The sequence below is a fragment of the Haliotis rufescens genome, unplaced genomic scaffold (assembly GCF_023055435.1).
Source record: "Haliotis rufescens isolate VD_foot unplaced genomic scaffold, xgHalRufe1.0.p SCAF_2, whole genome shotgun sequence".
NCBI lineage: Eukaryota > Metazoa > Mollusca > Gastropoda > Lepetellida > Haliotidae > Haliotis > Haliotis rufescens.
In genome coordinates this window covers 9,102,388-9,128,354 of record NW_025963890.1, presented here as the reverse complement: position 1 = coordinate 9,128,354, position 25,967 = coordinate 9,102,388, and the positions used below count along the sequence as shown (strand labels likewise).

Sequence of the window (25,967 nt, the reverse complement as noted above, 5' to 3'; positions counted from 1 at the left end):
ATATTGCTAAAAGCGGCGTAAAACCAAACTCACTCACTCACTTCATATACTGTCATTCTTAAAATGTTTATTTTCGTTAAAAAAAACCCCTTTAGAAATCGCGTATGAATATAGTGTTTGAGTGAAATGTCCAATTTACCATGTGTTGCCAACTCATTTGCAGCCATGTTTGTCAACATAATCACCCACAAATCGAAAACACAGATCTAACTGTACTGGTCGATATCTAACTGAGAAGCAGACATTGAATTGCTGTATGAAGATAAAAAATAGTTCCGGCTTGGTTATCAGGTCGTGACACTTAATTTATCGGATGGCAGGCAGGCAGGCAGGCAGGCAGACAGACAGACAGACAGACAGACAGACAGACAGACAGACAGACAGGCAGGCAGACAGACAGGCAGGCAGGCAGGCAGACAGACAGACAGACAGACAGGCAGGCAGACAGACAGACAGACAGACAGGCAGGCGGACAGACAGACAGACATACAGACAGACAGACAGACAGACGACAGACAGACAGACAGGCAGGCAGGCAGACAGACAGACAGACAGACAGGCAGGCGGACAGACAGACAGACAGACATACAGACAGACAGACAGACGACAGACAGACAGACAGACAGGCAGGCAGGCAGGCAGGCAGGCAGACAGACAGACAGACAGACAGGCAGGCAGACAGACAGACAGACAGACAGACAGACAGGCAGGCGGACAGACAGACAGACATACAGACAGACAGACAGACAGACAGACGACAGACATACAGACAGGCAGGCAGGCAGACAGACAGACAGACAGACAGGCAGGCAGACAGACAGACAGACAGACAGACAGGCAGGCGGACAGACAGACAGACAGACAGACAGGCAGGCGGACAGACAGACAGACATACAGACAGACAGACAGACAGACAGACGACAGACAGACAGACAGGCAGGCAGGCAGACAGACAGACAGACAGACAGGCAGGCGGACAGACAGACAGACATACAGACAGACAGACAGACAGACAGACGACAGACAGACAGACAGACAGGCAGGCAGGCAGGCAGACAGACAGACAGACAGACAGGCAGGCAGACAGACAGACAGACAGACAGACAGGCAGGCGGACAGACAGACAGACAGACATACAGACAGACAGACAGACAGACAGACGACAGACAGACAGACAGACAGCAGGCAGGCAGACAGACAGACAGACAGGCAGGCAGACAGACAGACAGACAGACAGGCAGGCAGGCAGGCAGGCAGACAGACATACAGACAGACAGACAGACAGACAGACAGACAGCAGGCAGGCAGGCAGACAGACAGACAGACAGCAGGCAGGCAGACAGACAGGCAGGCAGGCAGGCAGGCAGGCAGGCAGGCAGACAGACGTGTTTATTCAGTATTTCGGCCTTGTGGTCCTGACAACAATTCAGTGAGCAGAATAAAGTTGGTAGTCAGGTGACTGACACGGCATTTGCTAAATTATGAACTCTTTGAAATTTTATAGAAAATGTGTTTGATAAAGATGGCTACTGACTTTATAGTTACACGGCATTCGAGTTGAGTATATAGTACATGGTTTGATGATTTACATATGTACTTTCTAAATGTGGCAAATATACTGAACCGTAAACGAAACGTCACAATGGATAGATATATGAGAAACCTTATTTGTCCAAACACTGTAAACATACTTTGAGACATATTAAAAAGATGAAACTTGACAAAACTGATCATCAAGGTTGAAATTATAATAAAGTGTCAAATGTTCTTAAAGTGAAACACAACTTGTCTCTGAGAAAATGGCATCACAAGTCAGTATCACGTGTGTCCGCCATGTGCATTGATGACTGCCGTGCAACGCCGATACATGGAATGGATGAGGCGGTTGATGAAGGCCATGGGCACTTGAGCCCACGCCTGACGCAGTTCAGCTGCAGTTGTCGGCCTAAGTCGGACGTCATTCAGCCGTCTTTGAATTTTGTCCCAAAGGTGCTCAATAGGATTTAAATCGGGACTGAGGGCAGGCCACTGCATCGTTCTGATGCCATTCTGCTGGAGGAAGTCTCTTGCTGCGCTCGCACGGGCGTTATCATGCTGAAACTCGTGGTTGCGGCGACGTGCCAAATGAGGTATGGCGTGTGGTCTCAAGACTTGATCATTGTACCGAGCTGCTGTGACACCATTCTTCTCCCTGGACCGATGTTCTGGAAGACCACAGGGCCGACCCTCTGTGCAAGACCAATTCCATCCCACACCATGATGCTCGGACCACCCCACGAGTCTCTCTCAACAACACAAGCATCCTAATAACGTTCGCCACGGCGTCGCCAGACTCACTCTCTCTGCCATCTGCTGTTAAGATACAGTAACGGCTGAGAAGAGGACTCCACTGCTGTTGCCGCCAATTCTGGTGCTGTGTTGCCCAATGAAGACGGCCCCGGCGATGACTTGGTGTCAGAATGGGTCCTCGGTGTGGCCTGTGACAGTGGAGGTGTCTGCTCGTCAATTGTCGACACACTAATGTGTCGCTGGTGCGTCCCCATGGTCTGTCGAGCAGTTTCCGCAGCAGTAACGAAGCGATCTTGAAGATGCTGTAGCACAATCTGACGATCCTGACGTCGGGTTGTGACTCTTGGTCTTCACTACGTGGTCGGTCATCTGTAGTGTTTGTGGCCTGGTGCCGTTGCTGGAGCCTGCATATGGTCCTTACATGAACTTGAAATGCATTTACTACTTGCCGGGCGGTTTGTCCAGCTTGCAATCGTCCAAGGGCGTGTCGCTGATTTCCTGTCAATCTTGGTATGTGGCAGCAATTCAATAACGAATGAATGTTATCCGATCTGGGTGGATTTTTATAGGGCAAGAAATGAGGGAACGCATGTGCATTTCAATTTGCACGGAACTCACGTGCATCGGGTTACCATGGCCGTTGCCGTGATGCGTTTGGGCGATCGGTTTTATTGTCATCTGCATTGTTTTTTTATCATCAAATTTCATTTTTTCCGGACAAGGTAATGTTAAATTATAGAAACTTTGACAAAAATTACCCAGGTATATAAATGACAACTTTTCATGGAATGTTACTTGGGGTGACGTTTCTTTTGCGGTTCAGCATATTTCTTTCTTTGGGAAGCAAAAGCATCGCAGATAAACAGAACATGGAACTCGTCTTCAATGGACAATATGTACAAATAATATTTGAATAGTCTATGTCTTTGTGCTTCCTAGTATCTTGTATTCTTAAACAATGTAAAGAGATTATAAACTTACACATCACTCTTAGAAGGGATGTATCATTTAATGCTAAATATTTCTCAGGTTCAAACACAGATTTAATGGAAGCATAATGAGAAAGAAAGTGAGAGGATCTAGTACTTTCCGACCAACTTTGAACGAACATATCAACGAGTCTTTGCTTAATGGTAGAAACAAATGATAACTTATCCCCAACATCTTGGGCAATCCAAACATAGGAAGAACCACGAGAAAATAATAGTATTCTGACATCAGATGCCCATGTATGTTTGCCATTATTACCTAAGGATACTTAAGTGTACAATAATTTATATTCAAATGTTAATATAAATTAATTATCCATCAACAGAAAATTCTTGATCGCATGGCAATATTGACCCATAATAGACAATCAACTGGATTTTAATACAACTAACATGACGATCTTGTCTTATGGTGATTCAAAATTGAAAACAATGTCAAATCAATGTCAAATCATTCAGATATATCAGTAATCATTCAGATATATCAGTGATTAGTCCAGGAAAAGTCCATTACTTCAAACACTCAAAAATGTATCAATTTGCACCAGGCATAGTCTACTAATTACATAGCTTCCAAACGGATAATAAATAAATAAACTTACTTAAGTAAGTATAACCGCACTCATACGCATGGAATTAGATTTTTCCAATCAAACGTTAGGTATGAGAAATGCATGGATAAACCGCTTTAATTTAAATCCGCTGCGGCGTCTCCACTAATATAACACCGCACATGTGGTCCATGGGTGTCTATTGTTATAATCACGTGCTGCCATCGTGAATAGGTATGCTTATTATGAAATACTAATCTCTAATTCCTTTATTATCCTTTGAATTCACTAGATATTGTTTAACATACACGCTGATGTTAAGATCTTTGTCCTTAGAAACGATAGGAATACACATCGCTGTATGTTTGCTTATTTATTTGTTTGTTGTTTAACGCCGTACTCAGCAATATACCAGCTACTAGATGGCGGTCTGTAAATTATCGAGTCTGGTCCAGACAATCCAGTTATTGACATCATGAGCAACGATACATCACTGTATGAAGATCGTGACAGTAGAAACATCAGCGGTATCGCAAAGTGTACGATTCAGACACACCATTACTATGACATGTACAACGGTTGAGATAATCAGCTGATAGTCAGGATTTATACACAAGCCTAGTCAGTTGTGTTCATGTTTAGGTCAATTGCGGGCACACATGTAGCGTTGTCAGACGTACGCTGATGTTTATATACATGTATGTGTTTATATATTATATGTTTGCGTTTTAAAGTCTCACTTTTTTCTTTGCGTTTGTGCATGCCTTTTGCATTCTTTGCAATGTCAAATCTTCAGTAACACAATGGTAGAACCATACATGCAAAAGATATACATTTACACAGGCACGTTTGACTTTGAGGTAAATGTATTAAGTACTCGGTAATCGACAAATGGTGAAAAAATTCATCATACAGTTAATGGGCTGTGTACGTTTCTTGTGCAAACACTCAACTTGGTAGGACCACGAAATGAGTCCAGCATATGAAATTAAAAGATCCACTCCCAGGTCAGTTTCTATGCGAAACCATTCTAAACCCTTGGTGATTCGGGGAAGAAATGTCTCCAGTAGCCAATGCTTGTCGCAAGGGCCAACGAAAGAAGATCGGGTTGTCACTGCAACACTAAATTATCACACTGTTATGGCATCTAAATCTCAATAACAAAGACAATATCACTCAGAGCAATATAGTCCTTATATGCATCCATAACAGTCAGCGACTTACCTCACCTCTACTGATTACCACTGACCAATGTACTTGGATGACTGACCTAGAGTAATTCACTTTTTGCTGTCTTTGTTTTTAATTAAAAGCGGCCGTCTGTGCTGCAAATGAAACTATTTAAACATATATTTCCTTCATACATGCACACGAATTCATTTCAACTGTAATTGATACCAACACAGATTATTTGAAATTTCATTCAGTTATTTGACGGAAGTTGCGCCACGGAACACTTTCGCATTAACTACAAAAGGACAATGAAGTTAACAGTCATAGATATATATAACAATCAGAAAGCAAGTAATTAAAGACACATTTATCAAACAAACGCCATCAGGCTATATGTTGCATGATTTCCGCTTCAAGTACTGAGTGAGTAAGTGAGTGAGTTGCGTTTAACGCCGCTTTTAACAATATTCCAGTTATATCGCGGCGTGGGAGGAAAGCCCGAAGTGATGCAGGTCTCAGACGTTTACCACTTCGGTGAAACCCACGAGCACGGGTATGGTGCTGACAAACCTAGAAACATAATCGGGGCGAACCGGGATTCGAACTCACAATCATAAGTTTCTGGCGTGCCCAAGGGTCGCAACTCTGCACAGCGAATCGCGGCGCCTTAGACGACTGGCCCACCCGTGTCTCCTTCAAGTACTGAACGGGACAGTCGACTAGTAAAAAAACAAAAAAGCAATGAGAAAGGTCGTGCGGCTGGATGACATTGTGAACAAACATTCTTTGTATACCAACTGCACAGCATGCAGGATCCGAGGGGACCTCGTTATTTAAACTCTCTATGCGCTGTAGTTTTTCAAATCAAATTTGAGTGTCAGTCGGTGGGAAAAAACGAATTTCAAAATTTTGTCCGTAAATAAGTATATTGATCTGTCGGTTAAAAAATCAGAAAACCCAGAAGTTGTCTTTTAAGGCAATGTTTACATGCAAATGTCTCATTTTGTAAGAAAGCAATTTTTCCTATGAAAAAAATGCATAAGTCCACCTGCTAAATGGATGTCATTGGGTGCGATGACTGTCGGATATCATGTTGAAATATAATGTTTTGGCTCGTCATTAAATATCGTGATCGTCCGTGCATGAAATTTAAAAACAATCGGAATTTCTTTACTGTATCCTATTAGGTAAAATTTTCATTCATAACTTAGTACTTTAAACCTGAGCCATAATTTATTATATAATGTGTTATTAATAACACGCGTTATCAAGTCACCATAGGAAAATGGCGGACGGAACACTTTCACCTTTGAAAATTTAAATGCATAATGTATGCTGGATAACTTTCCTTACAAGTAACCGTGCTATGTTTATGTGTAAAGGAGCACGACTATTCACATGAATGAGATTTTAGAATTAACGTGAGATTGGGTTTTAATTTCATTATTATAAGTTAAAGCCAATAACATCCCTTCTGTTATCAACAAGTGAACATAGATTCCCCTCAATAATACTCCCCTACCCAGATACGACTCCTCATAACTTACACAGTACTTTTAAGATATTCCATATGTTTTTCATCTGCTTCATTTTTGACGAGTGTACACATTTAGATAAACATATGTCATAGAATGGTCAACTTCATTGAGAAAATATCCAAAAACGAGAAAAACTATTTCCATTTGTGTATTTATCCTTTGTTAACATTGGATGTACTGCTCCACGCGCTGTCATTGAAGCGGTAGCGGTATTGTCACTTTGATGTATAAATATGTATTGGCTACACCTCAATATCGCAGTTGTAGTTACAGATATCAAATAATATGAAAACCGCACCGAAAAACCTGAATTGGGCCAGCGTGGTCTGATTTCATGTTAAGCGCGTTTCTTAATTAACAAGAGAAAAGTCCGTTAACATGATGCAATATATGTGATAGGGGTGTAAAGTCATCATTGCGCCAGTGTGTGCCGCAATAACTATCAAAGCAAACATTTTCACGTTCTTTAAGGACATAGTGATACTGACACTACATTATTCACACATACAGTGCATGTCTTTGTCTACAAAACTCAATTAATGACTATCAAAACAAATCAATACCAAATAAATAAATATATACACATCCTTAATTCGATAACATTTGTTTTCATTTCCGTGTTTTCAATCACGACAAGTATGGCCGTCCTGCTCAACTGGCTGTTTGTGGTGACCTTCATACCAGTTTTAGCCTCATCCCAAAGCACGACAAGTAAGTTTAAGTTATTATTCTGAGATGATCAAGTTAGTTATATCAAGTTATAACGATTCCTAAATGACACGTATACAACTGCTTGCATGTGGTACTTTTTCACGACATTGAAGAGTACGTTTGTAGCAATGGTAAGAAAGTGTTCAACCCTGCTATGATCCTTTGTTTAACAACGAAGTGGATGACAACTTTAAGTGCCTGGGACAAAAACAATGATTATAAATATATATACATGTACGCGTAATTATGTATTGTATTTATCTAACTACAATCTCTAAGCTAAGTGATATTCTGTTATTATTAGAGAGATATTATGTGTTAGAGATTGAATGTTAGTGAAACGCTCACGACAGTAATGTATAACAATGTTCATGTAAAATGTTGAAATATGCACGTAAGATTTATTCTTTCCTTGTGAACCTTAAATTGGGGAAATGCAATGGATGCTATAAAGAGACTGTGTGTTTGAAGGTAAACCCATATCCATTAAAGGATGCACATTGTCTTAATTTCGAAAACGTTATATAGTACTAAATGTATTTTACAGATGTTAGAACGCTCACGCGTTGCATAGGGGCGGTGGGGTAACCTCACTCCCTCCCTCCCTCCTCACTCACTCACTCACTCACTCACTCATTCACTCACTCATTCACTCACTCACTCCTTAGACAATGATATTGTATATTTTTGGAGCTGTTACTTGAAAATCATTTCACGGTATGTGACTCCATTGAATAATCATTTGCTATAACGTTTTAGGCAGGACAGATACACGGCGAGGGATAATTATTGAGGCCGACAATATTGTATGCCATTTTAACTAGGTCGGAAACAATCTACGTAGAGTATGCTGCAATAGTAAGAGTACCGTTATGACAATGGCATTTAAATATTCATTGAAAACTGCATCAATATTACTTCTGTGAATACTTGGGTTTCTCATATTTCGCAGATAATGGAAATACTAACATTCAAAGATCTACTGGTGGGAACATCACAACTGAGACGCCCACAACTGGGAACACGGATGTCACGATTTCCAGCACCTTCGTTACCACAACAGAGCCAAGTTAGTAATAAATATTTAACTTAGCCAGGGAATATCATGATACATTTATCTAACATAGTATAGACAAGATAATATTACTTTTGCACTCTTTTCAACTATTATACATATATAGTCTTAATTCTACACGCTGAAATTTCCTGTTTCGGTTTTTAAGTTACCAGTTCTAAATTTCATAATGGTTCTTAAGAGAATTCTAACAACGAAGCCGTGTGAATGTACACGCAATGTGACAGCACTTTGCAGCATTTAAAACAATAACCAAGATTCCCACTTGAGAAAACAGTCAACACTGACAAAGCGCCATGTTATTGTATTTAGATATACGATCATTTAAATTATTAATATACTTATTAGATGAATATGTCTGACTTTGATTCCAATCTCAGTGTTTTTGGGATTCTTTTGTATGCAACGCTAACGCCGTTTTTCAACTCCCTTACAGACGTTATTGGGTCATTAAACAGACATGTGCATGTCCTCATAGGTGGGGATTTCAACGCCCGGACAGGGACATTGTTTGATCATATTGATGATGATATAGCCGAGGTTTTAGGTGACGAGTATATCTCAAATTGATCCTTTGGTATCACCAAAGATACAGTATCATGTGACATTGTAGACAGTGCCGGAAAATATATTGTAAACATGTCGATGTGTCTCTTCTAAATGGTCGCTGTGGTACGGGTTTAGCAAGGGGGGATTTTGCTTATATTGGTCATTCAGACTTCAGTGTAAATGACTACATTATTGTATCCAACTGTAAAAAACAATATTGGGTCGAGAGCAGAATCCTCAGCACTATCTTGTTCCTTTCGAGCACGTGACTCCGCCGAATCAGCAGGGGCCGCACGTGCGTCTCGTGAAAACTGCCATTATGTGTGGCATATGTTGAAACTACAAAAGTTTGAGGAAAAATAGTATTGTCAAATGTGGCTGATTGTTTGAACAATGTACTTTGTTACCACCTGATAACATAGATGATGCTATCAACTCTTCCACAGACGCAATTTATGCAGTTGATCTATGCTTGGAAAGCATTTGTAAGTCTAACAGTTACTCGCAACCTGGTTTGACTCTAAATGTCAGTACCACAGATGGGAGAGAGGACGATGTCTCAGAATATCTAGAACGATATCACCTTATCTACGTATTTAAAATCAAGGAATACGTTTACAAGGATACTACGTTGTAGATGAAAAGGGATTATAAATATACGTGTAATAAGGTTTTATCCAGTCTTCTAAGTAGTACAGGTTTTAGGTCTACTATAAGAGAACTATCTGAGAGTTATTCCTGTTATTGTTTGCGTCGACAGTATTCTAAGGAAGCGAAGTTGTGGATGTCACCTTCTTTATTAGGAGGAACACATTGTTTCGGAGTATATGCTTACTCTACACCTGATGAAGGAGTAAGTATATACTCCGAAACGGTGTGCTACTTATAATAAAGAAGTTGACATCCACAAAATCTCTTCCTTGTGTGTATCACTTCTAAATGCCTGTCAAAGACTTGATAATATCCTAATCTCAGATACCTTAGGAGGACTTCAGAAGCGTAATGGCGTTCCAGATAAGTATTGCATTGGTTATGATCTACACGTTAATTTGGATAAAAGTAAGGCTCAGTGTTGTCGATAAATGAGATATGGTTTTTATGAAGCTTTAAAGTTGGAGACTGAATTTTCCTATAAGAACATGTATTTCAGTGTCACTTTTACTGGAAGTATGTCCTGCGCAAGTCATTTCTCTAATGCTGCTAAAAAGGAAATGTTTGGAATTTTAACGTCATTGTCAAATATCATCCTCTTCGACATGACCTATCTTTTAAAATATTTGATATGAAAATAGCTCCAATTTTACTCTATGGTTCCGAAGTCTGGGGTCTACACCAGAAGGATGAAATAGAAACCATACTTACATTGGAATGCAGGCGCTTTCTCGGTGTCAAATCGTCAACACCAAACAATATGGTTCGGTTCGAGGTGAATTTGGGGTTATCCTTTATATCCCTATGCATATAAAACACTTATTGGTAAGTGGATCAAGTTATTGAGTATGTCCGATTGCCTCTTTCCAAAGAAATGTTATTATATGATGCTTCGGGCAGAAAGTTACAGTAAAATATATTGGGCCTTCACATGTAGGTCTTTATTGTTCAGTTTGGGTTCAGTTTTATTTGGGAATACCAGAGCATAAGTCATCCTCAATCTTTGTCAGAATCTAGTCATGAACAGGATTGGCATAGTGTAAACGATTTTAGTGTTGGGGCAAAATCAAAAGTCCAAGACACTGGTTACGGCGTGAGAACGTTTTTATTCCTTTGTCAATTAACACACCCTGAAACAATATATCATTCAATAAATACAGCGTCATACATTATACTTGAGGCTTAAAAACAGTCCATTACACAAATTAGGTGAATGATGAATGATAGATTATATGACAATACAACACGGGGAGATAACTCCTTGATTAACTCATATCTTCAAATTAAATATATATGGCACAGGCGTCTTAATGCAATACGCATGTCAAATGGAACATATACGAGAATGCAACATCACATTGTTCCTATCCGGTGTATGGCACTAGGGTGCACACGACGTTCACTAAGCTCCGCAAAGCCAGATATACCAAGCGTACCTAAAATCTGTTTAAAGAATATGCAACATTAATTCTACAGTAACTGCAAATCAACATATCTATTATCATTCCAAACGCATGGAACACATCAAAACAACTTAGGCTAAAATCACATTCGTAGTTACATTCACATATACACTATTCTTCCTCTCATATATGGAATCAGTCAATCAATCACTCAAACATGCAACAATTCACTCATAGGGAAAATATAAATACCTGAATGAATTATATGAGTTATTTGATAGTTTTTTATATTAATTCTATACTCCGAAATGCACTAAAACCTAACTAAAGTGTTAATTACATTTAGGTTAGATTTAGCATTATTAAGGTTGAATTAACTGGTTTTATCTATACCCACACAATACAAATATAACATATAAAGTGTACATACTCATAAACCAATGTAAACGATTAAACTAACCTGTGAGGTATTTGCATCTCTTTATGACTTCATGGTATTACAATCCTGATGGTGCAAAGGGTGAATGTGAAGAAAGAGGGCAAGAGTTTGAATGATCCAATCGGTGTTCATTAAATCAGGCCACGTAATAATGTAGTAGCCCTACCTATCTACCCTTAATTATATTAGAATGAAACTAACTATAGAGCTAATAATAGACCCAACTTTGAAAACTTCTGTGTCCTTATAACTATAGTCTGTATCAAAATGACCAAACCTGTAGATAGAAAAAATACATTCATTAGTTAAAATCAGAAATAATAAACCTGCAATTCTTAAAGCAACTGTCATTATACAAATATCAATGCAACGCTTAAATGACTTAAAACTAATATTTACATTACTATATAATACAATAATATGTATCTGCCACAATAGTCTTTGGGAAAGGGAGGTAATGTTTATCTTATTCTCTAATCAAGGCATCGTTTGGTACAGAGCTGTATCTTAGCCGTGTGACAGTCAATTAGAGTCAGTTTAGATATCTTTTCGTATCAACTATGTGTTGTAACTGGGATATACTCTAATATCTCACGAAACAGAACATGTAATTCTGGGTATCTGCAGAACGACTATCATTTTCTGTTAGTCTGGTTATAACAAGATACAGGTGGATTACTCACCAAATAATAGTGCGTGCATCCGACCAAACATATAGTTTATATCCTATGTCTACAAATGTAAATGAATAAAACATCTAGGTATCTATATTTATCGAGCGATGTCACTTTGTCAGTACAATACGATCTTTGTACAACACGTCGATTGTTATACAAATGTAATCATGAAGCGATGACCTACGCTTTCGTCATAAACTTGATTGGAATGAAATGCCACGTAACCTCTTTGTCTGAAAGGGTAGACAATGATAGCGACATTGATGGCGTAGTGATGAAACTAACTCTTATCCGACTACTTCTATTTAGAAGCTCTATGAAAACAACGTGCAACTTTGTAATTAATTTGAATCGAAATTTCTGTACCATGTTCCTCATTCAGTCTTGCTTGACAACGGTATAATGATCTATACCGAAACGTCACCTTTACAGTATTAAAGAAGTTGTTATTAATAAATTGTGTCTACTTTGTCAAACATGTAATTATGAGGATTGTGTGTTGTTTCACATTATCGGCCACCGACAGTAATCATATAATTATTAGGGAGATAAATTCTTTATACGTTCCTGCCGTCAGGTGAACATGACAAACAAATGAAACATTGTTGATAGGCCACTGTGGGTGTTTTCTATCTTTTGTTTTACAGTAGTAGCTGGGCTTGTGGCGTTTATGCTGATTCTGACAATTGCTATCATCACAGCATGTGCTATATTCGTGAAAAGGTAGTCATGCATTACTGAAAAACAACAACAATTGAACTTTAGAGTAATTGAATGAGGGAGTGAGTTGGGATTATCGCCGCTTTGAACTGTATTCGAGTTACGTCACGGCATGTCATCTGTGTCGACTGTGGGAGGAAAGCCTGAGGGGATGCAGGTCTCAGACGTGTACCATTTTGGTAAAACCACAAGCACGGGTGCACGGGTGCGGTGCTGACAAACCTAGAAACAGAATCGGATCGAACCAGGATTCCAACCCACAATCATGGGTTTCTGGCGTGTCCAGATTTGTTTCACAAGCATGTGATGTGCTGTGGGGATCAAATACTAATCTATTTCTCTCAATGGTCGAGCGTTTGCAATGCACTTTTGAATACTAATTTGTTGGGCAACACACACTGTGGATTTATATATTGTTGTTAACGGATTAGTAACAATATGTATTTGGTTTAGCTATGGTTTAGAAGTGCATATTTAGTGTAGAAACTCGAAACTCTTGTGACAACAATGTTATATTATAACACAGTCGCTTTCTTATATTGTTGAGGACTACATTACATCATTGAAGCTTGCTAGAACAACGAACACTTCGAATTTGTAATAAAAGCAATAAACCTCAAACTGACTGTGAGAATGAAGATTGTCGACAAGAATGTATCTCTCCGAAAATATATGTACATGACGAATATCAAGTAACGTTCCGCTGACTCCATGTTATGATGACGCAGGATAGAACCTTTCAGGAATTCTGAAATGAGTTTTCGTGCATCAAGAAAAAATTAGATCCAAGGAATGTTTTGGAGTAATATGACTTTACTCATGGTATTACATTGTTAACTCTATGTAAATATCTGTGTCAGAGGCAATGTATTATTTATATAACACGTTTTACTTAGAGACACCATTGTCTGGGTTCGTACGAAGCTCATATCCCTGAAGGATGCCATAATTAGAACAGGTAACGCCACGTTTTAACATCGCATTCACTTACTAAAGTGTATTCCACTTAGTATATAGATCTCGGCATACTATTTGACACTAATATTGCATGTTAATCGTACATTTTTTTCAAATTTATTCCTGGAATCCACTTGTTACAGATTACATAAATCAGCGTCGGTAACACCACTTTACCAACGTCTTCTGTCATTCAACACCATTGAACTTGCTTCTTAGTGCATGATCTAATGTTTGTAAGGCACATTCACATATGTACAGTTTTCGAGCAACTCACTCAAAGCATTAACCAAAGCAATTATCTTTGTTTAGCATTGATTTTAGTGCATGTACGTTTGCCTCGCAGAACCAAATCTTCAAAAGGCATGCATTCGAAAGTCGTTGTGTCGTCAAAATGTTGCATTGTTCGTAATCCCACTTCTTTCACTGCCAAGCTCCCCACTATAAGCTGTAAGATTGTAATGGTTAGTATGACAGATATTCACGTGAATGTCAAATACTTAAAGAGCAATGGGTTATGAAATTCCATTCTGACTCGCGGGATCTATTACTTCAAGTGGGGCGATGGCTCGCCACGCCGAAGACCCGGGTTCGTTTCCCCACATGAGTACAATGTGTGAAGCCCATTTTCAGGTGTCCCTTGCCGTGATATTGCTGGAATATTCAATTTGCAAAAAGCGGCGTAAAATCATACTCACTCACTATTTCTTCAAATAAATGACATGTAATCCGTGTTGTCAACTAAAAGGACAATGCATGATAAGAGTCAATACTTCTTGTCAATATTGTGAGAAACTGCTGGATGAAATTTCAACACTGTTGTTGAATTCCGTAACAAAAAGGCTTACAATTCTACTTTCAAAATGATAGATAATGTAGGGGTATTTGCAGGACATTGAATGTATTACGTTTCTGTTTTGGTCTGCCATGTCTTCTCTTTCGTTCATGCAGTTGCAAATGTTGTTGTGCAACTTCATGGCGAAAGTGCAAGGGTAAATGACATCGGACGTGTTGCTGAAGAGACAACCCACGATGATGCGGAGAAGGGTGAAGCTCAAAACGTGCCCGCCCAGCCTGAACCCATCATTTGTACTTCAATAACAACAGCTGCATTAGAGGAACATGTAGCACAAGTAACACAGACAGAGACACGATTTAAAAGTGAATATGAGGTAAAGTACTTCATCGAATGACGTTAAAATTGTATCTTCTTCATTATTAGAACAGAATAGAAAACAAATGGCAGTTTTTTGTCAAAAAGGTACTTTTTCTTAATTGATTTTGTCTTATTTTGTGTTAAAAACGTGGATGGAAATGTGCTAAACAAAATCAAACCTACGGAATTAAATGTAACATGAATTTGACATTACCTAATAACTGATAATCAACTATATATTTTCAGAGTTTACCTGCAGGATTTACAAACACATTTGACGAATCAAGAGTTTTCATGAACAAAGGGAAAAACAGATACATGTCATACTACCCATGTATGTTTTCTGTCCATTTGATATTGATCATTACAAGATCGGGTACGGGTGACCCAGTTACCCAAGACGCCGCATTTGGTTGTGCAAAATTGCAACTCTTATGTGTGCCAGAAACCTATGATTGTTGGTTCGAATCTCAGATTCGCCACGATTGTGTTTCCGCTCGTGTGTTTCACCAAAGACCTACGTCTTCTTCAAGACGACACGGGGGTACGGGTGGCCCAGTCGTCTAAGGCGCCGCGATTCGCAGAGCAGAGTTGCGTCCCTTGGACACGCCAGAAACTTATGATTGTGGGTTTCGAAAAAAAAGTTGCGCCAAATACCGTGGTCGAAATTGGATAACATGAACTAATAAAGTACAGTTGCACATCAGATATATATCTCACGCACAAAATTATTCCTGGTGTTAAGTTTCATACAATCATATCGTTTATCTGAAGCTTGCGTTGGCAACAACTGTCTCTTGTGATCTCACGGGGGGCACGGGTGGGCCAGTCGTCTAAAGCGCCGTGATTCGCTGTGCAGAGTTGCGTCCCTTGGAGACGCCAGAAACCTATGATTGTGGGTTCGAAAAACCCCGGATCGCCCCGATTATGTTTCTAGGTTTGTCAGCACCATACCCGTGCTCGTGGGTTTCACCGAAGTGGTAAACGTCTGAGACCTGCATCACTTCGGGCTTTCCTTTCACATTTAGCTGACACGCCGCGATATAACTGGAATACTGTTAAAAGCGGTGTTAAACCCAACTCACTGACTCAAGCAGATAAGCCGTGATATAACTGAAATTATGATCAAAAAGGTGTTAAACTCACTTTCCAAAGAGAATGAGAAACTAATAAATGAAACCTAAAATATCCATCATAATCTACTACTTAGGTTATAAAACATAATCTTTGATAGCGAAAATGATCAGCAATGGTTTATTCCACAGTGTTCTATATATTTTGCAACTAGTGGACGTTTCAGATACGATACATGTGGAATGTTGAGTAACATTGCAGAATCCTCAACGTGCACTTGCCTGCCATGTGTTTTCCTTAAGTCTAATGAGTCTTTATTCATTCAACCAATCAGATGACTACAACCGAGTGGCTCTCAGTTTCCTGCCAGGAGACCCATCCTCCACCTATATCAACGCTAGCTACATCAACGTAAGTACGGATCAGGAATGTGGCTCCATCTTGAGGATGTAACAGACTTTCGACAATATTTGACTGATATTATGCCAATCCGACTTGAATTTTAACTCATTCACTCCTTGACATGTCCGTAACTATCAACAAAACATCAGGGCTGACTTAATCAGGGCGGGGTATAAGATAATATTACTTTCAATGTCAACTATACTTCTCGACATAATGTCTCACATAGCTTTTTCTTTCTAAAACACGTTGCAAATGTGAAATGTTTGAGAAGAGTTTCAATACAAACAGGTAATTTATTCTTCAAACAGGGATTTAAAACGGACATGGCATACATCGCAGCACAAGGTAGTAAAATCAGTTTCAATAGTAGAATTTTAAAGATGGATGGTATGATGACTAAATAATTCATCTAAATGTTACTCAAAGAACTAATGCTCATCAGGAAAATACTTTATTAATTTAAATAGTTCCCTAAGTGGTCCGTTTAACTTTACCGGAAAATATTACCAGAAATGTATCCAGAAACAGGGTGTAAAATGATTTGGCTCTGTACTAATATAGCCCCAAAAGAAAGGACACTGAAAGACTTCTGGAGGATGATATGGGAGAAGAAATGTGGCAAGATCGTCATGCTTACACACCTTGTTGAAAAGGGGAAGGTATTGTAATAAATATATTTTTGTAGGGATACGTTTCACAAAAGGCGTAGGCCAAATACCTGTCTATGTGGCCTTCGTTTACCTCTGAAGATTGTCGCTCCACTCAGGTAAACTAAATCTTATCCTCAATGTCTCAAGGATATTATATCTCTCACAGACTATCAAAAAGAAAGTTAAGAAAAATACATTATAACCTGGCTGTAAGGTTATAATGAGAATAATTAGTATGCAATATGCAACAAAGTGTCTCTGATAGTGTTAATCAGCAAAGCCTAAATATTGTTCAAAGTTATGTTCTCATTGTTTACTCTAGGACAAGTGTGAACAGTATTGGAGTATGAAACGTCCTTTCGTCATCGGAGACCTAACCATCACTGTTGCTAGAAGGGACACACGTTCTCATTACATCATCAGGGAATTCTCTGTCACAGAACGACACGTAAGCTTACACACCTAGCAAAAGTTCTCTTTCTAACCCTTTCTTATTATATAAGTCAAAGAAGCGACGAAAGTATTGTCCATTATAAACTGCCGGGCAAAGGAAAGTTTGCACTTGAAAATTCACACTTCACTCTGCTCATCACTGTTTACTGTGAAATTGCAACTCCCATATATCCCTTGAGACGTCATGTACGCGTCACATGTCAGAACCTCGTTGATATGATGCATGTAATATAGCCTGTGATACCAGCATCACATACATCACCATCAAATAACAGGCCCTTGTTTGTTTCATTTCTAGTCACAATCAAACATGGGTGCATACTTTCATTTGCTCGGCAGTTTATGTCGCCATTAAATATTTACAAAACATGTCATAAGGCAACAAACAAATTCGGCGTAAGGCCTCAAATATAAACCCTTATTATTTTCTGCAAATTGTGTGACTGGAGAGTGCGACCGGTGGGGCAGTACATGCTTACCCTTTTTGCGAACACCATTCATAGAACTGTCACCGCTATTTTGCCTGTTATTTTGCCAATGGATAATCGAGGTGGGCAACTCTCTTGTGTTGACTTATAATATAAGATAACCGGTTTCCTTTTTTACCTTTTTTCAATATGTGTATGTCATATTGTAAGCAAAAAAATATGTTTCGTGAAAACATTTATCAAACAAATCGCTGTTTAAAATGGAAAAGAACCTAGAGTACGCAGTACTGTGATAATTTCTAGGTGTATAATCACTTAACTTGAATTACAGACAGTCAAGAGGGCTTATAATCCTGGAGTGTACTATGTGTTATGTATAAGTTGAAGACATTTGTTAACAAAGGTTTTCCGACATACTAGTACGTAACTATTTGTAGAAAAGCAGTGGCAAAACGAGACATGTGTGATGGTTTTTATGCCACCTTGACAAGTATTAACTTATGTCGATGTGTGTCAGAGGAAACACCAACGCGCTGCAAATCGTAGAGAGTTACTGAAACCAACCAGCACGGATATGGTGCTTACAGACCAAGGTATCGTAATCACGGGATCAAGGATTCAGACCCAGCGAATCATTGAACGACTTATGAAACAATCTTCACAGAGAAGTCTAGAACACCGATTACCCTGCATCTGTTATGACGAAATGTACAAACTTATTTCTTGGTTGAAACTGGATACTTAAAATATGTTTTGTCTTCATATTTATTATAACAGGCGGGAGAATGTCGGAATCACTGTTTCAAGGCATCATGGACTCAGACCTATCGAATCATTGAACGGCTAACGATGCAAATCTGCACAGAGAATCCCGGCAACGTAACCACTGTGTCACTCGTTCTCGTGCATATTTTGTTATGTCTACGTATTTATCTTATCTTGTCTGTTCAAACAGACAGAAGAAAGTCGGATCGTCACGCAGTTTCATTTTGTGGCATGGCCCGACCACTCAGTTCCGGAAGTAACGTCTTTGCTGAATTTCATTTGGCATGTACGGAAGGCCCCCACTTGTCAAGATGGACCTCTTCTTGTGCACTGCAGGTATACCATTCCTTTGTTATAGGGTGTTAATGGCTACTTTGGTCACGGAAGTCAAACACACATTGTAATACTACATTCATTTCGTTACTAAAACGATAGGTGTGTGCTACACGTGCAATTACCCATGTTCTCTTCAATCTGACTATGCGAACTCAAAACACTATTCACACACTGCTTGAGAGGCAGACTGTATTAAATTTACCAATAGGAGGGCATTGACAATAGAGTGAACAAAACAGTCGACCAAAGTTCTTGTATGTAACTGTTGTCGAGTACCAAAATCAGCATACCTCGTCTTTAAGTGACGTTTCGAAGCTGTCAGTGAAGACATAACAGTTACTGAAATTGAATTCCAACTATATTTCAACGGGGTTATACATTTTTATTATTCCACACATTGCGTGACATTAAACACATTTTAATGGCATAATGTAGTTGTACATGTCTTACTATGAAACTTTCACATACAACTGTAAGACTTACTCATATACACACCTTTCTGCTTAGTGCTGGTATTGGCCGAACTGGAACGTACATTACCCTGGACTACCATCTGGACAAAATTCAGACTGACGATGAAGTTGACATCTTTGACTTTGTGTGTAAACTGAGAGATCAAAGGAAAGGAATGATACAAACAAAGGTAAACACGTTCATACATACTATATTTGTGTCATTTGTATATTGTTTATTCTCTGTGGGAATGAACACAAGATAATATTGTTTATTTATTGATTACCTCCACTTGCACACATGACAAAACAACTGAAGTTATTGTACAATAAATTATTATTTAACAAGGGATTTATTGAAACATGTTTTTTTGCAGGAGCAGTATGAATGTGTTTATTCTTCTTTGGTGGAGGCAGTTGCTATGGGAGACCAGGGTCTACCTTGCCAGCAATTTCTAGAAAGACGACAGATAGCCCAAACATTCAATCTCGGTAGCTGTTCGATTGTTGAACTGCTGCAGGTAATTGGACTTGAAATATAGCTGTACGATTTCACCTAAAGTGGATAAGTCGGTTACCTCCTTTGAAGTTAATCATTTAAGTTAGAATACATTGTATATACATACATGGCTTTGGTATATATGAGTACGTACTGCAGTAACATATGAATAATATATATGTCTTATTCACATTTCGACGGAAGCAAACTGAGCACATTAACATTATAGCGAGATAATTATTCTGAACCTGTAACGTTGCTCAATGCAGATAATGAGGGCAAAGAGAGACAAACAAGATCCAAATGGTATGTATACTTGTTTATCATCCAAAACTGACTCCCACAGGATATATCGCTTGGGTGAGATGAAATTGCATCACAATGCTTTGCAGACCATTGTGACGTCATTGTTACCATGGCGTCACAATCAAATGACATCACAAATGGCTCTGCTACTGAAGCAGTTAGCAGTACTTTTTACGCGTAAGACACTGCTTTTTTACTGTCTACAAACTGAAATAGTTGGAAGAATGATGAAGATGATAAATAAAATCTCACCCTCGTGTCTTTTTATATCAAATATTTCAACACTCGTTGATATATTTGATATCAAAAGACACGAGGGTGAGATTCTCTATATGTTTGAGCAGGTCATTTTGTTAGAACACGTATTTGTTTCACATTATAGAACAACCTGCAATATCGTGTTCAGCATACATCAACAGTTACATTCGCATATAGGATCATGACAATAAACGTTTTATTGCAGCTGAGTTACCAGGGAGATTGGTGATAAATGGACAGTTGGACCATTTTGCTTTTATTTTGCAAGTGAGTTATGTATAAGATGGTATGTTCTGTTATCAATGTAATTTGGGTTAAAACCTTTTGGAAATTATTTACAGCAATGTCCCTTTCCATCCTGACACACTTGTTTAAAACACATTACTATTACAAATGAAGTTTCAAATTCCGCCTAAAAATGCTTTTATGGCGACTTGCCTTTTTCACATAATTTGCCTTTTACATGTGTTTGTGACGGATGACACCTGTGGGGCAGGATACGCTCACCTTTTGGCGAACACCTGTTTTCATGACTATTTGATAATGATTCATTAACACATGCCCTTGATATAGTCGGAATCGTACAATCGACTCTGATTTTGGCAGAGATTTCATATGAAGGTGGCAAGGGCTCAGTCTCTTTTATTTTTGTGATACAATGTATATGTGTTTAACTATTTCCCTACCAATAGTCCCACATGTCTCGGTATGGTTACGTGGTGAGTCAGACACCCTGCAGCAGGAACATGGAAGGATTCTGGAGCCTGATCAGGGACATTAACTGCAGTGTGGTTGTTCTCTTCCCAGGAGCTACCAAGGTAAACCTTTCAGCTCACGATATACACCAATACTGGTCTAACGTCTCTTGCAGCAGTCTGTGGTGTTTCTCATGGATCAGGTTAATTTCGACTGTCATTTTTATGGGGAAGGCCAAGTGTTGCGCAGATTATGGATGTTTCCATTTCTCTGATAGCCATATAATGGAAGATAGGGAATATACATATCACCAAGATTAACATGGAAGTAGAATCCTCAACCAACTAATGAAATGATAATGTATACATGATTTTTGTACAATTGCTAATGTAATCTAAACATGTTAGATAAACATGAATTCGCTTCGTTGCACTTATGGACCATGTATAATATTTAGAGCCAAACGACCGAGTTATCTGCACTAGTGAAAAATAGATAAAACAGGACGAGGTCGGATATGGGTCTATTTTGTCTTACCAGATATTTTAAGAATTGAGCAAAACTTCGGAAATTGTTTTGAAAGTTATCAGAAATGTTAATATATCTTAAACAATTGCAGATTTCGGACTTACGGCAACACTAGCAGACCTACGGCATAAGTAGGGGTACAACTGTAGAAAGGCTGATTTTAGAGTGTTTCGAGAAGCGTTATTTGAACATATTTTGATTTTCACTGGCGTGTGGATAAATACAAACATATGGAAAACGGACATACTCGTACTAAAATTATTGGACGTTTTTGAATAATTAACCTTTTAACTCATGACATTAATGATACTTTATCATGTTTTTGATCATTTTAGAAGTCTAAAGTTGGCCGGCATAAGATTGAAAAAAGACTAGTTATCATCCACTTGAATGTCTGATAATATTCATACTTATATTTCAAACTTTAATTTTTGAGATTTTCAGTGAACCCTTATCTTACCTCATCCTTATCAGAAAATGGATGCATTTACATTCGTGTATCTAATAATTGTAAATTATTGCAACACTGCCTCATGTGATGTAACATTAAGAACAGCCGAGTTATATGCCCTGGTGAAAAAACAAAACAAACAGGACGCGGTAGGATAAGGGCTCATTTTCGCAAACCGGATCTGCATAATTTAAGGGTTTAGCAAAACTTCAAGAAATAGTTTTAAAGAAAAGAGTATTTGTTATACAGTTATCATCATTTCCATACCGATATTACAAAATGTTGACCTTTTCATTTGGGCCAAAAAGGGTCCTTATCATACCTCCTCCTTTAAGATGTTAGAAAATGGAAGCATTTACATTCGTTTATCTTATTATTGAAGATTAACTGCACATAATTTCCATGAATACACTGTCTCTTGTGACGTGTGTGAGTTATATGTAACAACTATTTGTGATTATTATGCATACTGTTTCACATAGGACATAGAACGCATGTGCCCTTCGTCAACCAACCAGTGTCTGGAATGCGGCTCTCTATGTCTCACTTACATTGGGGAAACAAATCTAACTGAAGCAACAAACATGCTGAACATTGCAGTGAACGTTCGGGTAAAGTGTCACATTTACATATGAACAATGTATATCATACATGTAATGTGTCACATGAGAGAATTGAGTATTACCATTATCGTGTTATTTTTATATCTAATCTACCGTATCACCAATAAGACTTTTTGTGGTCAGGCTACATTCCCAGGTATTCCAAGTGCAAATACACTGCAGCTATCTACCTTTGCAGGAGTTAATAATCCATGTGAATCCCAAATAGAAAAGCCAATGGACAGAATTATTTTCAATTTCCCACAACCTTATGGGGCGTGTTTTTTGTTATTGTATCTTACACAGGAACAGGTGACCTCTCAAGCTAAAGACATACATGTGGTATGCGTGTCCAAGAGTGAAAGCCCCTCTCTGACGTCATTGCCAGATCTGGTGGAGGTGGTTGACTCTGCACAAGAGGGAAATAGCGAAAAGCTTGTGACTGTTGTGTTCGGGTACATAAATTTCAATTCAGCACGAATCTCACGTCTACTGCCAATATTGACAGCTATTATTGTAACGTAATCTCTTCTTCAAAATAATAAAAAATAAAAACATCATAATATGTATAAATATTTAACTTTAATCGTTTAAGAATCTACCCCTATATTATTAGTCATAATTGCCTGGTTTACACTGAACGTTCGATGGTGGTCACATCTTATCTAATATGTCTGTCTCGTGATATACAAGCCATTTCAGTCATAACGTTCTGCACATCCCTTTGTTTACAGATGTAACTCATAATTATGCAGGCATGTCAAATAAACAAATACGAACTGATCGACTTTGGGAGACCCTTTGGGAACGACAACTTGGTTTGAAGGAGGGGTGAACAAATATATTTGTTTCAGAATAAAACGAAAAATATTATTTGTCCCCAGATTTAACCTATAACAAATTATTTGCTGCGTTGTCTCCTCTATGGGATTGCAGATCATTCGATTTTTTTTCAGTGAAGGGGACAGGAAGTTTGCAGCAATGCTGTGTGTTATCAGGAACATCTTTCAAGGAATGATTCACGACAATGAAGTGGATATCTTCAACAACATCAACCGTGTGGCCCACATATTGCATGATGAAGACCTAACAGAGGTAAGATGGTATATACATTATGAATAGTTACAGCTGTAATTTGAGTGAACGAGTGAGTGAGTGATGCCTTTGTTATTCAATGATAATAAATATTTAAGACACAACAACCAGTTTCTACAATATGAGCGATGATCCACGCCATCGGGACATGGGGTCACAGATCCCTGCCATTGAAACCAATTTGTTGCCTTTACGGAAAGTAAAATAATGCGATTTGTAACACTAGAAGTGATGCAAACATGCAGTTCAATATTCCTTTATTGTTAAATATCGGGACTTGTATATTAAAAGAAATGGTATCAGAGACAGATATATATATTGCCTTTCTGCCTAGGTTGACGTGGCATCCCTGTACGACATCGTCGATATGAAGCTAGCATCTCCAGACACCTACGTGAACGTCAGCAACACAGCCAACATCACAGCCAGCAACACAGCCAGCATCACAGCCAGCAACACAGCCAGCATCACAGCCAGCAACAAAGAAGAAGGAGACGTTTATGTAAACCTCTGAGGACATTTATACTTATCTTCATTGATTAAGATTGTTTTTGTGTATTATTTTGCTTGAAAATACTAGTAATACTAGTAATACTAGTAAGCCAATAAGATTGCTTGTTGACTGGAGAAATATGTTGTTTTGGTGTGATCCATCTAATTATCCTCAATGATCAATAATGGATTTCGTATTTCATAATATTGATTTATCTTTATATAAAACCTTTATACGGTTCTTGCAAATATACACAGCTATAATGTCTATGAAACTGTCATTACCGCATCTATGACAATATAGACAGTATCTCATAATTATCCATTCAGAAACCCCCATTTTTCCTGTCATTTACATTCCCTTTACATATGCAGCATTAACTGATTTGATGAATGTAATCAATCAGTCCCATGTGAACAGGAATGCTTCAGGGCCTTGTCAGAAATTGACCGCTCCGCCGACGCACTTTACATTTGTAATCCACATTGGATGTATCAGGGATGTCACATCAACTACATCCCCTTAACAGCGTGATCAGTTATGTCGATACTCGGGGTCGTCCTAATGGTCATAGTCTGAAGAAGAGGTCGCCTAAACTATAACTAAAAATATACTGCGGGTAAATGAAAATTTGATAAACGTTATATTGGGGTGGGGTCGTAATTGGGAAAGGTTATCTGTGGCCTACCTATCTGTCAAGGTTACAGTAAAGTTCTTTCGTAAATTATGTTTGCCAGTTTAGCTTCTCCTGCGTTTTGTATGTATGTGGCTATATTGTAGTGGCATACTTGTGTATGGCAATCTTATGATATCATTGTTAGGTCATAGTTACCTTCAATCTTATCGCTCCGATTAGAAGCATATGCTATATTTTCTTTGTTACATTGAATACAACCAAGGATCGTAATATTTTGTTCATATAATGCATAGCCCTTGATGTTGTTTTTAAAGTAGTTCCTTTTTGCATATATTTTCAAAGTAATATAGGACAAAACGCATTATGTTCACGATGACTCGATAAATGTAGGATACAATTTGGTACTTTTCATCTTTAGCATTAGGCATTGAATAATGGTCGCTTTAATTAAATAGAGCAATTCCTTTGCGCACTGAACCAGTTGGAAACACCCGTATTTACATGACATGACTTTAGCAATTGAAGGTCATACAACTGGACGTTCACACAACTTTATTCATAAAGACAAAAGTAGCAAGGTGGCATAGAAGTATCTGCTTCAAAGTTCTGTGGCATTTCGCCATGATGATGCGAAGTACTTTGATCTGGTCTGAGGTTATAGTCAGCATGTAATCGAAGGTATTGGCTATCACTCTGGAGTGAATGAGTTAGGTTTAACGCCGCTTTTAACAGTATTCCAGTTATTTCACGGCGAGTCAGCTTAATGTGGGAGGGAAGCCCGAAGTGATGCAGGTCTCAGACGTCTACCACGTCGGTGAAACCAACGAGCATGGGTATGGTGCTGACAAACCTAGAGACATAATCGGGGCGAACCGGGATTCGAACCCACAATCATAGGTTTTTGGTGTGCCCAAGGGACGCAACTCTGCACAGCTTCTTAGACGACTGGGCCACCCATGCC

At 38.6% G+C, this 25,967-nt stretch overlaps 1 protein-coding gene across 1 annotated transcript; it reads left to right on the top strand.

Annotated features, from left to right (window-relative positions):
- The first annotated feature begins 7,178 nt into the window (after positions 1–7,178).
- LOC124136241 (tyrosine-protein phosphatase Lar-like) lies at positions 7,179–25,772 on the top strand. Its single transcript, XM_046502110.2, has 20 exons — positions 7,179–7,251; positions 8,204–8,320; positions 12,693–12,768; positions 14,069–14,172; positions 14,674–14,894; positions 15,125–15,212; positions 16,287–16,363; positions 16,666–16,702; positions 16,919–17,016; positions 17,330–17,455; positions 18,844–18,989; positions 19,497–19,632; positions 19,819–19,962; positions 20,210–20,246; positions 20,710–20,771; positions 21,197–21,322; positions 22,662–22,790; positions 23,088–23,236; positions 23,738–23,876; positions 24,211–25,772. The coding sequence occupies exons 1-20, from the start codon at positions 7,179–7,181 to the stop codon at positions 24,388–24,390; spliced, it is 2,265 nt and encodes a 754-aa protein (XP_046358066.2). The 3' UTR covers positions 24,391–25,772.
- The last annotated feature ends 195 nt before the right edge of the window (positions 25,773–25,967 follow it).